Raw genomic sequence first — 16,628 nt, forward strand, 5'->3', positions numbered from 1 at the left:
GGTCACAAATAGTTGAAAAAGAGCTAAAGGAAGATGGGGACGAGGCAACGTAACATTATGTCTTGTAGCTTAGTGTTGCCTGTTCTTTAACTTGCGCTTCAGTGGTTGAAGGGCTGCTCTCTCCTTGACTAGTGTGGAATATAGACAGATGTTGCCAATTAGTTTGAAAGCTGCTGGGAAACTTTTTTTTTTTTTTTCTCTTGTAAACTTTGGGAGACTTGTGAAGTTGTTGCTTGTTGACCTGAATTTTAAATGTGAAATCTAAATTTCACCAAACTGCGGGACTGTGTTAGAGGTCCAGGCAGCAAGGAGTTCTGCACACGCAGTAGGTGTGTGTTAAGTCCATGCCCTTACGCAGAAGTTCCATGTTAACGATGGCATTAGCTATTACCCTCCACTGCAGAGAGGTGCACTGGCTTACCTCCTGTTTTATTAGTGCTGGAAATTGTACTCTAGTCCAAGGTGGAGTTCATTTTCCAGGGCTAATGTTAAGTCTATGGGTGGAAGCTGGAGTTCTGATGCTGGGACCTGTGCTTGGTATTTTGTGTACATAAAACTTTAACTACTACTCTTAAAATAAGATACAGTGGTTTGTTTGGTTTTTTTTCTCCCATCAGTGAACATGAATTTGATCCAGATTTGTACACCGTTCCATTTCTGGTTTTATCTTTGAAGATATTTGCTCCTCAAGTTCATGGCCTTCTGCAGACCCATGAGGGCACTGTGCCCTTACTGAGGTAAATGATGAGTTAATTGCAAGCAGTAGCAGCTTCCTAATTTTTTAAAATGGGACACAAATAATTGCAATGTAGTGCACCAGCAATATGTGAAGGTTTTTGCGATGTAGCACTTGTGATTGTATCGTATACACTGGGATACTCTTCTGCATTGAGAATCCAAGTCTTTTTGTGTGACAGTGTTGTTCCTATTCATACCCAGATCAGTCCAGAGAAATGGGTTTTGCATCCCCACCAGCAGATGGAGGCAGAGAATAAAAACTTTTCAGGCACTGCTACATAACTGAGAGTGCCACCTGCAGTCCCTCACTATTTCTCTGTCTCCAGCAGATGGTAGAGTTGCAAACATGCAGTCCAGATTTAAAAAGAAAAAAAGTAGAGGAAATTTACACAGAATTAGTTTTAAAAGACACTGGCTCATCAGAGCAAAGTCCAAGATGGAATGTGCTCAGGCAGTGCACCGGGTTATGGAAAGGTAGTACACGCTCGGCTGGGTGATGAATTTCAGTCATGTAGTGCCGACCCAGTCGCTAGAGTATCTGGGGAATGTTGTTCGATACCCAGGCTGGGAAGGTGTTTCTGACCCTGGAGAGAGTGATAAAGTTGCAAGTGCAGATAATTAATTTGTTGTGATTTCTGGTGCCCAGGGCCTGGGTTTATTTTCAGGTTTCCCTGTATGTGCCCAGATCAGTCCAGACTCCTGGGTTTTGCTTCCCGCTCCAGCAGATGGAGACAGAATTTTACTGACATTGCTGTATATCACGAGGTGCCACCTGCATTGCAGTCCCTCAGTATTTCAGTCTCCAGCAGATGGTGGAGGTGCAAAGCCTGCAGTCTGAGACTGAGAAAAATAAAATATAATAGGATTCTTGGAGACTGCCTCCCAAGGTCCTGGTGGGGCCATCCCTCCTGGTTTTGAGGCGGACGAGCAGGGGGTTGGCAACCCTTTTTTTTTTTGCTCAGACCTATTTGCCAGTGAGGGCAGACCAGCTGGTGGTCCAGTTCCCTAGCCCTGGAAGATGGACGAAGCCTGAGGCCATTCTTCTGTTAAAGGACGTGGTCATTTCTTTCTTTATTGTGCTGCTGAGCCCAATTTTTTGTTTTTTTAAGTCATTAAGTTGGTCAGGCAGCGAGCCGCTGTAGTCTGTGCATCGTTGTTGTACTGGCTTCTCGTTATCGCAGTGTTTTCTCTGTGCAGTACAGGCAGCTCCTTCTCCTGTTCCTCCGGCGATTGTCGAACCCAGCACAGATCTGACTGTGGAGACACCCGTGCCCATCTTTCCCGGGACGGTAAATGTTCTAAGTGCCTCTCTGGGGGGAGGGCACTTTGCTAGCAGTAGCGACTTCGTTGGGTGGCCACTACGAGCCTGGAAGGCGCTGTCGTGCGTGGCAGCTGGTGGACGACCCGTTTCCTCTAAGTGCGGGAATGGAGGCCATTTTGTCCTCCTTTGCGGCTTCTTCGCGAGCCGGGGAGGTCATAATGCTGAGGAACTTCATTTAGACAGTGAGGCAGACTGGGGAGAGTCAGATGGTTCCTCTGATTTTTCTGCCGACTTTGTTTTGCTCTTTCATAGGGCTTATTCAGCCAGGAAGGCTGCAGGGCAGTATAGGGCTGCGCCCTGGCCCTTCAAAAAGGGGTAGGTCTGCTCAGGCAACAGCGGCCACGAGAGTCCAGAGAGTTCTGGAGGTCCTGGTACCGCCGGCCACTGCGGATAGCTCCTCGGAACTTTCAGAGTGACCATCCGCCAATGCAGAATCCGAAAGGCATAGATCTAGATTTGATGGAGCATGATCCGGATGACAACTGTGGCAAAGCCCTAGCCATGGAAGGGGATGATCCTAAAGTGGTGTGGTATTGGGTATAAAAATTCAGCGGGATGAATCAGATCAGGAGGAGGTACATCCTGTTATGGATGGCCTTCAAGGTCCGGCAAAGTCCTTTCCCTTTCATAAATATGTCAAAAAATTGGTATTTAGGGAGTGGTATACTCTTGAGTCTAATTTGAAGGTTAGCAGAGCTATGGACAAATTATATCCTTTGCGTGAGGGTCCCAAACGTGGATGCCTCAGTTTCAGCTGTTACTAAGAAGATGACCATTCCGGTGGCTGGGTCTGCATTGCTGAAAGACCTTCAAGATAGAAAGTTGGAGGTTCACCTCAAGAACATATTTGAGGTTTCGGCTCTCAGCATACAAGCTGCAGGTGCAGCAGTTTTATGGTAAGAGCTTGTGTGCGCTGGGTACAGCAGTTGCAAGCAGACAAATCCTTGTCAGACTCTGAGGCAAAGCAGGCGGATTGGCTAGAGGCTGTGGGGGCCTATGAAGTTGATGCGTTATACGACCTCATTAGGACTTCATCCAGGACCATGATGTCGGCGGTATCAGCCTGTAGACTCCTGGTTGAGGAATTGTTCAGCAGATATATCATCCAAGTCACAGTTGAGTGTTGCCCTTCAAAGGGAAGTTGCTCTTTGGTTCGTACTTGGAAGAGATGATTAAGCTTCTAGGGGGAAATAAGTCACAAACTGCCTGAAGATAAGCTGGAAGGAAAAGGGCCTTTTCCTCCACACTCTCGCTTCAGAGTTTCGGCCTCTCAGAGCTTCAGGTAGTGCCCAAAGGCAGTCCTCGAGAAGGCAACCGTCCTGGAATCACTCCTTTCGCAGGCGAAAGGCACGTAGAGATGGCTCTTCCCAGAGTGGTCCTGGAGCCAAATCTGCTCAGTGAGGCGAGGCCAGTTCACGCCTCTGTTCCTGTGATAGAGGGTCGGTTGGATCTCTTCTATGAGGAGTGGACCAAGATCATATCAGACCAGTGGGTATTAAGCGTGGTAGAACAAAGTCACACTTTAGGATTTGCTCGCCCACTCAGTCTTGTTCATGGTCTCCCTGTGTACTTACAAGGAAAGAAGTTAGTAGTGCAGGAAACACTGTCTTTGCAAGCTGGGAGCCATTGTTCGGTTCCCCTGCAGGAGCAGGGGACAGGCTGCTATTCCATTTACTTCATAGTTCCCAAGAAAGAGGACTCATTCTGCCCAATTCTGGATTTAAAAAGGGTGAACTTGGCTTTAAAGATTCCTTGGTTTCAAATGGAAATCCTGCATTCGGCGATTGTAACAGTGCACAAAGTGGGGGAGTACCTGGTGCCTGGATTTGACCGAAGCGTACTTGCACATAGGAATTCATCCCAATCATCAAAAATATATCTGAGATTCATGGTTCTGGGGAAACATTTTTTTCAATTTTGTGCCCTGCCCTTTGGTCTGGCAATGGTCGCTGTGGCTGCAGCTCTCCGGAGGGATGGGTCCTGGTTCACTCCTATCTGGACAACTAGCTGATTTGGGCAAAGCCAGAGTCCCTTTGCCAGGAGGCATTGGACTTAGTTCTCCGGTGCCTAAGATCGTTGGGATGAATAGACAATCTGTCCAAGAGTCTTCTTTCCCCTTTCCAGGTTTTGGAATTTCTGGGGGCGCATTTTGATACCAAGGTGGGGAAGGTTTTTCCTCACAGAGTGGATTTCCAAATTACAAGTTCAGGTTCGTAGATTGTTGGAGAAGCAGGTGCCCAAAGGTTTGAGATTACTTGCAGGTTGTTGGGTCTATGGCTTCCATTTTGGAATTGGTCCCATGGGCATTTACTCAAGGGAGGCATCTATAGTCTGCTTTACTGTCCCGCTGGGACCCGTTGTTGGAGCAATTTCATCTGCCACTTCCTCTTATGGAGTGTGCCAGGACCAGTCTTTCGTGGTGGCTAGTTATGAACAAGTTGAGACAAAGTGTGGATCTGGAAGCCCCAGTCTCTATGATCATTATCACTGATGGCAGTCTCTCCAGTTGGGGAGTGGTGTGCCAGGACCAGTCCATACAGGGACAGTGGTCGATGGAGGAGGCCTAGTCCATCAATCGCTTAGAGACGAGAGCAATACGTGTGGCACTAGAGGCTTTTCTGCCCCTGATGAGAGGGAAGCTGGTGAGTGTCCTGTCAGACAATGCGATGATGGTGGCTTACATCAACCACCAGGGTGGCACCAAAAGTCATCAGTATCTCAGGAAGCCCAGGAACTAATTGGCTGGCCACATCACCTGTGGTTTGTGGATCTGATTTGGCTTGTGGTAGACTGTCCTGTCAACCTAGCACATCTGCCAGATTTTCTATGGCAAGGGCCTATCTTCTTGGATTGGGCAGATCGCTTTCCTCTCTTGGCTTTTGAGAGGAGATGTTTGACTTATTTATTTATGACTTGAAGGGATACTCTGAATATGTCTTTACCACTTTGCTTCAGGCCAGAAGACCATCTACATCTGGCTTATGTCAGGGTGTGGAGAGTGTTTGAGTCCTGGTGTATGGAGGAAGGACTGGATCCTTTGCGAGTGGATGTTCCCCATATCTTGGCCTTTTTGCGGCAGGGCTTGACAAAAGGGTTGGCCTATGATTTGCTTCGTTCAAGTAGTGGCCTTGGGTTGTCCCAGAGGTAAACTGCAAGAAGGGGTCAAATGTCCTGTGTGGAGCTTGAACTTTGTTTCTTTGAGTCTTCTGTGAAGCTCCTTTTGAGCTGATGCGGAAAACGTCCCTGAAGGATCTTACCTTGAAGGCGTTTTTCTAGTGGCAAGTTGTTTGGCCAGGCAAATTTCGGAGTTGCAAGCATTATCCTATCGGGAGCCTTTCCTGTGAATTTGGGAGGATGGGGTATCCTTGCATTCGGTGCCCTCATTTTTGCCGAAGGCTGTTTCCTCATTTCACTTTAACCAGACAGTGGATCTTCCGGTGTTTCTGAACTGAGCTTCAGAAACACCACTGTCTAGGGAGCTTCACTTATTGGATATGCGATGGATTCTGTTGTACTATTTGAAGGTCACTAACAGTTTTCGGCATTCAGATCATCTGTCTTGTTTGAGGTTAAGAAAGGAAATATAAGGCATCTAAAGCCATAATTGCTTGTTGGTTGAAGGAAGCTATTTTCTTGTTCTACCTTTTTAAAGGCCGAAAGATCCAAGAGGGGTTGTGGGTGCATTCGACTAGGGCACAGGCAGCCTCCTGGGCAGAGTGTCAGTTGGTGTTGCCTCAGGAGATTTGTAGGGTGGCAACAAGGTCTTCACTTCACACTTTCACCTAGCATTACTGGCTGGATGTTCGGGTGGCAGACAAGGCTATATTTGGAAAGAGTGTTGAGAGTGGGTCCTTTGGATGCCTGCCCAGAGTAGGGGAGCTTGGGTACATCCCACTTGTCTGGACTGATATGGGTATGAATAGGAAAGGAAGATTGGTTCTTACTTGCTAATTTTTCTTCCTGTAATAGCACAGATAAGTTCACAGGCCTGTCCCCGTGTTTTTGAAAGATCGTTGTGGACTCAGACTGAAATGAATGTGTGTGTATATATTCAGAACCGGTAGGATTACAAGATTTTCAGTTCCTTTGTTGGATGGGGGGGGGCTCCAACACTGGGTTCTCTGATCATCCTGCATAGGGGAAGTTTGTGTTTGCACTCTAGTTTAGCTTGGGTACAGGTCAATACTGAGGGACTGCAGGTGGCACTCTCTGTTATGTAGCAGTGCCTCAAAGCTTTGTTCTCTGCCTCTGTCTGCTGGTAGGGATGCAAAACTCACTTGTCTGGACTGATCTGGGCTATTATAAGAATGAAAATTAGTAGGTAAGAACCATTTTTTCTTTGCTTTTCATTTCTCAATATGTAAGTTTTTCGCTATCCTTCTCGCCTTTCTATTATGGCAATTTATTTGCGAAGCTCTCTGATTTTAGAGCCTCAAACCTTCCTTTGCCAGTTGTCCATCTTCACCCTCCCTGTTTAATGTAATTTTCCTCCTTCCTAGTTGAAATGTAAACCGATATGATGTGTACTTTAATGTCTGTATAAAAAAGCTGTTAAATAAATAAAATGTACAGAATAGCTGCTCATATTAGGGGTATTGTTCTGCAATGTGAACACAAATCAATTGAACTTTATTTTTTCCCTTGATTTTTGTGGATGATTTTTATTTTTTTTTGGCACTCCTGGATCATAATCTGTTAATTTTCCTCCTTCCTCCTTGTCTATCCAAGAATACCCCAGTAATGGGCAACAATTTTGATGGCTTTCTGACTTTCTTTCCTGTGTAAGGTTAGGTTCCAATCTGACTGCTTAGCAGTATATCTGGCAGAGCCCCTCAATGTGCTAATTTGTTCTTGTATAGTGATTTAATCAGTCCAGGCATGATGTAATGTTAGAATTAGGTCAGTGGTTTGTGAAGAAGTGAAACGTGAGCACTTGGGGGCCAGATGGTACAAAGTATTTTCCCCATAGATACAAAGTGGGGTCAAACTTTTTTTTTTTTTTTTTATAAATACATCTGGCCCTTTGCTAAAGTAATTTCAAATTCTACTTCACAGTTCTTCTTTGCTAGCTTTCTAGATTGCTATACATCGGAGTTCAGCATTCTTGAAACTGTGCAGGAAGGCGAGGGGGGTGTGCCCTTGGAGCATCTCATTACCTGCGTGCCTGGGGTTAATATTGCCACAGCTCAGAATGGCATTAAAGTTGTCAAATGGATACACAATAAACCACCGCCTCCTAATACAGGTAAAGGTCAGCTTGAAATTGCTTTTATGTCATGAGGTTTTTAGTTTCATATTGAAGGAGAGCATCTTATTTTCTCCAGTGCTCTTCTAATTTTAAAGGAAGCGCTACTTTCTTAGCGTGTAGTCAGATGGACTCAGGACCAATGGGTTTATGCCCCCCTGCCAGCAGATGGAGACAGTCAGGTTTCAAAGCTGACGTCACCCTAGATGCACCCCTGCAGTGACCTCGGCCCTTCTGTATTTCTCAGTCTCCAGCCGATGCGGACATGCTTGCCCTATGGAGATCACTGTAATTTTTGGAAGAAATTCTACTTTTAAATTGGAGAAAAGATTGAGCCCTGAACTTAAAAGTCCCTTCCCCAGTTAAGAATTCCTGAGGTGATTTCCAAGATCCCGCCGAGGTGTTCCTTGGTCCGGTAGCCGGTTCCCGGCATGGACTTTGCTGCTGAAGCAGCTGAAAGGCAGCAGAGCTCTGTGGTGGCGGCCAAAGCCCTCTTTCCCCCCCCCCCCCCCCCCCCCCCCCCTGCAGCCAGAGACCGTCTCTGTACTTAGCCAGTAAGTGCTGAGCCCAGGTAAGTTTTTGTTAATTTTTTTTTTTTTCCTCCCGATTCAGACACAGGCATTTCGGTGAGACTTCCTCTGGTGTCCTTGCTCAGCGTGCTGTACTGACGTCAGGCGCCCCCTCGGTGGGCTAGGCCTCTCCTTAGGCTTGCTCAGCCCACTGTGTGGTAGGCTGCAGCAGCACCAACTTGCGCGTGCTTTTGTATCGGCCTTGCGCACACATGGTGCGCATAATGCCACGCTCAGGCTGTGCACTTTAACACACACAACTTACTAGGCGCAGAATACAAGTAAAGCCAGGCGCACGGGTTGAGCGTGCACCTTGCTGCAGCCCGCTTAGGTGCCTGAAATCTGTATGCATAAAGTTTTAAGCGCGAGCTGTCTGAACACACAGTTACCATCGCCAATGGCTCCGGGAGCAAAGAAACACAAGTGCCTTTATCTCTGCGTTGCCTGTCATACTAGGGCTGCACAGTCTGACCTGGATTCTTGCTTATGTCAGCACTGTGAGGAAGCCCAGGGAGTGTAGGCCTCCCCGGACTTTGCTAAGCCCGGCTCCTCCCATTCAGAGGATGGGTTAGCCATAGCCTTAACTAGAAATAACCTAGATCTGAGTAACTCCAGGACTGGATCATCCATGGAAGAGGGACATTTAGCGGCACCTACCCCAGTACCTCCTGGGCTAGGCATGGACCCGGCCACCTTATCTTGGTGTGGAATTCTTTCATGGCCTGCAAGCCTACATACAGGTGCAGTCTGCTACCTCACTTTCCCCTGTCCGATGGAACCTCGAGGCATGCCTAGACTCACCAAGGGTATCCCTGACAGGGACCCTAGACGGCACGGACAAAGAAGAGGATCCTGATTCCTTGGAAGATGGGGAAATCCTCCCTGGTTTAGAATCGTATTGGACCATGTTATGGTTTTTCCATAGAGACTAATTGCCGGCTCTAGTTTATCAGACCTTGAAGATGCTGGGAGTTTCTGGGGCGCACTCTGACGAAACCAAAGAAGAATCCCATTCTGATTTCCCTTTGGAAAGCCTCTTGCCACTTTCAGGTACTGGAAGCCACCCAGGAGTTGATTCACCTGGAACAGGATGCCCAGAAGCTAGTTTTAAAGGGGAACGAGTGTTAGAAGCTCTACACCCACTGGATCCAGCAGCGAGAGAACATTTGATTGTAAGCCCTCTGGTGATAGGGAAATACTACAGTACCTGAATGTAATCCACTTTGAAGCGCTGAAAAAAGTGTAAAAAGCGGAATATAAATCTAAAAATAAAATAAATTTGTATTTCCCTAAAGTGGCTGCATTGGTCTGTGCCGTCTCTAAGTGAACAACTATCCTAGTGGAGGGAGGGGCAGCCTTAAAGGATGCATATGATAGGAAGATATGGAGTCCATCCCTAAACGGGCCTTTGATGCAATAGCAATAATCTTGCAGATTTTCTTTTTGTTGTGCCCTGGTAGCTCGTTCGTATCTGCTCCTCTCTCGGGAAGTGGATGAATCAGGGGTGAATTCCAGAGTGGTTATGGAACCCGCTGCCACCTTTTTAGCTAATGCGGGTTCAGACCTAGTCCGTACCTCGACCCAAGGAGTGGCCTCAGTGGTGGTGGCCAGACTGCAGCTATGGCTGCGGAAGTGGTCAGCAGATGCAACCTCCAAGGCAAATCTCACAAAGATGCCCTTTAAAGGATCATGCCTCATCGGAAGCGAATTGGAAAAGCTGACCAGTAAATGGGGTGAATCTCCAGTACTCCAGCTACCAGAAGATAACAGAAAGCAGTTACAGTGCCCCTTGCCAATGAGGGGTTGATCCAGGGGCTCCCAACACTTTGGAAACCGTACATTTCAGAGATCTCAGTCCTTTTGGAGTAAGTAGCCCAAGCCTCGGAACGAAGAGAGAGGGGGTCGACTGTCCCTCTTCTACCAACAGTTGGTCAAAATCACTTCGGACAAATGGATACTGGAGATCTTACGAGAAGGATACGCACTGGAATTTCACAGCACTCCTAGGGACATATTCATGATATCTCCTTGCCACTCCCAGCACAAGAAGCAGGCAGTAGAGACTACCCTTTTAAGGCTTCTCAGGGTGAGGACTATAATCCCAGTACCTGCACCGCAGGAAAATATGGGGTATTATTTCGTTATACCCAAGAAGGAATGTTCCTTTTTGCCCCATCCTGGACCTCAAGACTGTCAACTGACATCTACCAGTGAGTGCCATTTCCACATGAAAACCCTGCGCTCTGTGATAATGGTCATACAATCAGGAGAGTTCTTAACATCCCTGGACCTATTCGAGGCCTACCTACATATTCCAATCCGGCAAAAACATAGATTCCTATGGTTTGCGGTACTGGTTCACCATTATCAGTTCCAGGCACTGCCCTTTGGCCTGGCCACCACCCCCAGAACATTTTCCAAGATTTCAGTGGTCGTAGCGGCAGTGTTGAGAAAAGAGGGAATCCTGGTGCACCCATACTTGGACGACTAGTTAAGTCTGTGTAAGAGTGTCTCTGGGTGACCAACAGGGTGACCTGCTTGCTTCAGGAACTCATTTGGGTTGTAAACCTGGACAAAAGCAGTCTCAAATTCTCCCAGTCCTTGGAATATCTGGGACTCCAGTTCAGCACCAAGCAGGGCAAGATCTACCTCCCGATAAAGCAACTTTCAGGACTCTTTGGATCTATCCTCTTTTTGTTACCCTCCTAGGCAGAGTCATTCGCAAGATCAAGCACCACAGAGGATTAGTCCTACTAGTAGCTCCAGATTGGCCCAGGCATCCATGGTATGCAGAGAATCCTGGAGCGGCGACGTGGTCCTTCTTGCACGCCTTCTCCAGGTTCTATCGCCCGGGAGGTCGCAGCTGTTGCAAGGGTGGTTTTAACCGGCCCACGGGCAGCCTCCCGCCTCTATCGGGAGTAGCTTTTGTACATCCCATTGGTCCTGAGTCCATCTGGCTACATGCTAGGAAATGGAAAATTAGTTACCTGATAAGTTTGTTTTACTTAATGTAGACAGATGGACTCAGCATCCCACCTATGGCTGCCCAAGAGCAGTGCCAAGGATTTGCCCGTGGAGTGGATATAGATCCCAAGAGATTACGAGTAAGCAGTCATCTAGTCCTTGGATCAGGGCATCTATAATCTTACTGGGGTTCAGTGTTTGGTTGAGTACAGTTATGGTTATCCATTTTTAATAGTTTTTAATCCAGTTTTTTTTCAATCGTATGTTCACAGTGGCTTTTGAAGAGAATACTGAAGGGCTGAGGTCACTGATGGGGTATATGTAGGGTGACATCTGCTCTGAAACCTGACTGCGTCTCCATCTGCTGGCAGGGGAGCATAACCCATTGGTCCTGAGTCCATCTGTCTACACTAAGGAAAACGAAATTATCAGGTCAGTAACTTCTCCAATGTTCAAGATGTGCAATGCTTTAAGCTGGGGCATGTACAGCTGAGAGATGCCCAGCCCCGTGGCACATTGAACTGTTGTGCCTCAGCCTTCTAAAATCCCAGATTTAAAGCTGACTTGAGAAATTGTTGTGCAGCACCCAGCTTCATAATAACTTGTTTCTTAAAAGTATGTTCAACAGCGCTTATTTAGAAAACAGTTTATGTAAAAACATTTTTTCTTTATAGAGTAGTAGCACTGTCTTTCATTTATTCAACAGTATAAATACGATACTTGTACAGCTGTAGTCCATATGCCATAAATTTAAGAACAGGATTATATTTGACTTTGGCAATGTTTTTGTGTCCGTATTTCTGGTACAGAACAGTTCTCAGATTTAACTGCTTTTACTGACTGCTCCTGCTGTAAGAAATTAGTTAGTGTACATCCAAGGTAGCAATCATCCATTTCAAACCACGTCACATGACTGATGCAGAAGAACTGGTAGAACAATGACAAATAATAAATACAGAAGACAGGAAAAAGTTAGTATTCATTTTGCCTAAAAAGAGAGATCAGGGAATTGCGTACGGATTAACAACTGAAATTTTCCCCTGCAGACCCCTGGCTGTTACGTTCAAAGAGTCCTGTAGGCAACCCCCAGCTAATCCAGTTCAGCAGAGAAGTGATTGATCTGCTGAAGAGCCAGCCGTCTTGTATCATGCAAGTCAGTAAATTCATTCCAACTTACCACCACCATTTTGCTAAGCAGTGTCGCGTCTCGGACTATGGATATTCCAAGTTAATGGACTTACTGGAGGCCGTGCCACATGTATTGCAAGTAAGTTTCGCAGTGAGCCAGTTGTTGGTTTGAAGATGTATTAACTTGAGTCTCTATGCAGGGGCGGATTTGCCTATGGATCGCTGCTCCGTGTGTATGGGGTGGGCCATGGGGGAAGTAAAGTTAGGTATCATCACAGGGACCAGCGTGTGAGATCACAAGGAGGACCCCCTACCCTATACCTTCCCCGCCTGAGCCAGCTGTGACTTTAGGGAGAGGGAGGGAGCAGCCAGGGGTACAAGTCTGCTGCTCTCTGGAACGCAAAAGTTCTTCAGTATATAGAATTGCTCTTCATCCAGTCGGGCTTATGCTTAATTGTGTGTTGCGTGAAAAAAAAAAATATTGTTGAATTTTGTTTCAAACATGCTGCTTACTAATTTCATGGAGTGTCCCCTAGTTTTGTGTATTTAAAAAAAAAAAAAAAAAAAAGTAAATATTAGATTCCTATTTACCTGCTCTAGACCTCTCATGTTTTTTTTTTTGTTTTTTTTTTAGACCTCTATCGTGTCCCTTTTCAGCTGTCTCTTCTCCAAGCTGAACAGCTCAAACCTCTTTTTAGTCTTTCCCTCACAGGGGAGTCGTTCCATTCCCTGTATAATTTTAGTCACCTTTCTCTTTAATTTTTCCAGTTCAATGATACTGTTTGTAGCAACAGACTATGAAAGCTAATAACATGTTGCTGTTATTTATATAGGGATCTTATCTATAAAGCACTCTTCCTTGGAACCAAGCCATAAACTTTTTACCTAATCAGGTATGATAGATTTAGAAGTAGACTATAATAACTTTTGCTCAGTTTTACAATATACAGACCCGTGCTACATTAAATACATACATGAAACTGTTAATAAAGCTTATTCTTTTAATAAAATGATTCTTATGTCATATCCCTAAATGAACCTAGGTGGTGGATTGTCTTATGGTTTTTTTTTTCTCTCTGTTTTTCGAAGGTAATGTTCCTGCTCTGTTTGGGGTAACCCTCCCCCCCCCCCTTCATAAACAATACCTTGTCCCCAATAACTTATCTTTTCCTGTTCATAACTAGCTCAGTCCAGACAAATGGATTTTGCACCCCCACCAGCAGATGGCGTCGGAGAACAAAACTTTGAGACACTGCTACATATCTGAGAGTGCCACCTGCAGTCCCCTCAGTATTTCTCTTGACTCCAGCAGATGGTAGAGGTGCAAACCTGCAGTCTAGGAGGGGGGAAAAAGAGAGGTCGTTTAGGGCTACGGAGAAGCCAGAAGCTCCTTCAAGAACCATACCTCAGATGTTGCCAGGCAACCCGGGGGGGGGGGGGGGGGGGGTTGGAAACCTCTGTCTGGGCTTCATCCACAACGCACCAGGGGACTGGCTCCCTCAGCCCCTCGAGGTCCCCCTCGCTTCATCCACCAGGCCTGCTCAGGGGAAGTATCTCTGTTCTGTTAAGTGTTTAAAAAAAAAAAATAGGAAACAGTGAGGGACAGGAAGGCTGGTCTGAGGCTCGACGGTGGAAGGACCTTGGACAGCAGGAGCTGTCTGTCCTTGCAGTGAGGTGTGAGGGCTGTTTGGCTCTGTTTGCTCAGCAACCCTGGGGTTCGCGGAGGCGGGTTTTTCCAGGGCTGCAGGTGTGGCTCAAATTTTTCCCATGCGCCGCCAATCTGTGAGGGTGGCTACGGCCTGTGCGGCTGTTCGTGCACTGGTGGGAACAGAACAGCTGCGGCTTCATCCGCTGCCCGTGCACTATTGATTTCAGCGCGGGGGGGATGGCACGGCGCTTTACCACATGGGCACCACATAGCGGCCAACTGCGTTTGGGGCGCACGAAATTGGCGCCATAGCCTCAGATGGCAGTGTGCCGCATCTGTGGGCTCTGGTTGGCATGTCTGAATGCCAGGGCCGGCGGAAGCACTAGGCGAACTAGGCAGTCGCCTAGGGCGCCAGCTTCCCGGGGGCGGCACTACCCCGGTAAAATTAAGAGAGCCGTAGCCTGCCCCGATAAAAATAAAAGAGCTGCATTAGGCCGCCGCCCCCCCGATAAAAATAAAAGAGCCGCTGCCGGCAGCCCGCCCCTGCCCCGCGGTGCAAAAAAAAAAAAAAGCTGTTGCATCCGCGGCTGCCCTTTTCTTCTTCCCCCCGACCCGGAACAGGAAGTGATGCGCGGGAAGCAGTGGCGTAGCCACGGGTGGGCCTGGGTGGGCAGGTGCCCACCCAACTTAGACCCAGGCCCACCCAACTGGCACCGGAACTGCAAGGCTGTCGCGGGATCCCATCCCCGCGACAGCGAACAAGAGAACCCACGCCTCGCACGCAATCACGGCACACATGGGGAAGCGCTGCTGCGGCCGTATGGCCAACCGGTCTTCCTGTTCGGGGGGGGGGGAGCGGAAGCGCCGCGCGCAGCTTCCGCTTTCTCCCCCCAATGCAGGAAGATCAGCTGCCTCTCCTGCTGCCACCCGTTCTCCTGCTATCTTCGGACCAAACGGCCCGCCGAACTTCCTGTTTGGGGGAGCAGAAGCGCCGCGCACAGCTTCCGCTTTCTCCCCCAAAGCAGGAAGATCAGCTGCCTCTCCTGCTGCCACCGGCCTCCTGCTATCTTCGGGCGTCGGGCCGTACTGCCCGCCGATCTTCCTGCTTGGGGGGGGGGGGGGGGGGGAAGCGGACGTTGTGCGCTGCGCTTCCGCTCCCACCCCCCCCCCCCCTCCCGACAGGAAGTTCGGCCCGAAGATAGCAGGAGGCCGGTGGCAGCAGGAGAGGCAGCTGATCTTCCTGCTCTAGGGGAGAAAGCGGAAGCTGTGCACGTGCTTGAATGTGTATGTGTGGATGAGAATGGGAGTGTGTGTGGGTGAAAACTGGAGCCTGGGTGTGTATGTGGGTGAGAATGGAAGCTTGAATATGTGGGTGAATGGGAGCTCGAATGTGTGTATGTGTGGTTGAGAATGGGAGCCTGGGTTTGTGGGTGGGTGAGAATGGGAGCTTGAATGTGTGTATATATGGGTGAGAATGAGAGCCTGGGTTTGTGTGGGTGGGTGAGAATGGAAGCTTGAATATGTGGATAAGAATGGGTGCTTGAATGTGTGTATGTGTGGGTGAGAATAGTACCTTAAATGTGTATATGTATGGATGAGAATGGGAGCTTGAATATGTGTGGGTGAGACTGGGAGCATGGGTTTGTGGGTGAGAATGGGAGTCTGGGTTTGTGTGTGGGTGAGAATGGGTGCCTGGATGTGCGTCTGTGTGTGCATAAGAATATAAGCCTGGGGAGGGGTGAGAAAGTGAGAACTTGAATGTGAGCTTGTGGGGGGGGTGGGGGGGGGGGGGGGGGGAGAGCATATGAGAGTGACAGCTTGAGTGTGTGAGAGGGAGTCTGTGAGAGAAAGCGTGTATGTGTGTGTGTGTGTGTGTGTGGAAGGGAAGAAGACAGTAATAGAAGAAAGACACTGAAAAGGAATTAGGAAATGAGCTATAAGGGAAAAAATGGGAAAAAGAGACCAGGACCAACTGATTAGAAAAATACAAAGATCAGACAACAAAGGTAAAAATATATATCTATATTTTGAGATGTTAGCAATTTAAATATAAGCAACACAACCGCTCTCTCAAAATTTATGGACAGGTAGGAGCCGTGTATAAAATCGTAATAATAAGAAGGCTAAAGTACCACAAATCACCGTGAATTATGTTTGTGTCATTAAGTAAACCTCATACTTAGGCGTAGATGTGAATGCTATGCTGCATAATTTGGCATTATTTATCAGTAACAAAACAACTAGTAGACCTGCATGCCTACAGCCCACCCATGTTAACCTTGTGCCCACCCAAAAAATCAATTCTGGCTACGCCACTGGCGGGAAGGAGAAAGAGCCGTGCCGCATGAAAAAAATAGCGGCGACAGCAGCATCGGCCCCTGAGCAATTGAAGCAGCCGGTAATCGGGAAAGGAGTCAGCAGCACGAGCCTCCTGCGGCCGATGGGATTCTTCCTTCTTGGCCTGTGGGGGCTGGAGGAGGCTGCGGCAGCTACCATTTGTTCTCGGGGGGGGAAGTGAGTGAGAGAAAGAGAGAGAAGCAGCCAGCTAGCCTGTGTGTGATTGAGAGCCTGTGTGTAAGTGAGAGAATGTATTTGATCGAGAGCATGTGTGTGTGATTGAGAGAAACTGGTCAGAGAGCTGATGTATGTGTATATGTGAGAGACAATGAAAGTGACTGCTCAGAGAGATGACTGATGTGTGAGAGTGTGAGACAGTCAGGGATGTGACTGATGTGTGTGTGAAAGAGAGAAAAAGCATGGAAGTGAGAACTCTGGGTATGTGTGTGAGAAAGAGAAAGTGATTATGAGAGTGAGAAGCCCATATATGTAAGTGTAACACGGGCGTGGGAAGCCTGTGTGTGTATGGCATGAGAGAAACTGTTCAGGAAGGTGACTGGTGTGTTTGTCAAAGACTGTTTGGGAGGTGATTGGTGTGTGAGAGACAGAAACTGGTCATGGGGGCATGACTGATATGGTGTGTGTGTGAGAGACATGGGCCTTAAGGAAGAGGACCAT

General features: G+C 47.7%; 1 protein-coding gene across 3 annotated transcripts in view; it reads left to right on the forward strand.

The window, feature by feature from the left end:
- Positions 1-16,628, forward strand: part of MARF1 (meiosis regulator and mRNA stability factor 1) — a 76,599-nt gene that overhangs the window by 44,614 nt on the left and 15,357 nt on the right. For all 3 annotated transcript variants that reach the window (XM_029576015.1, XM_029576014.1, XM_029576016.1), the window contains exons 15-17: positions 618-737; positions 7,129-7,304; positions 11,884-12,104. In XM_029576015.1, the coding sequence (XP_029431875.1) occupies positions 618-737; positions 7,129-7,304; positions 11,884-12,104 (517 nt within the window). The remainder of the gene's footprint in view (positions 1-617; positions 738-7,128; positions 7,305-11,883; positions 12,105-16,628) is intronic.

Source organism: Rhinatrema bivittatum, chromosome 14 (genome assembly GCF_901001135.1).
Source record: "Rhinatrema bivittatum chromosome 14, aRhiBiv1.1, whole genome shotgun sequence".
NCBI lineage: Eukaryota > Metazoa > Chordata > Amphibia > Gymnophiona > Rhinatrematidae > Rhinatrema > Rhinatrema bivittatum.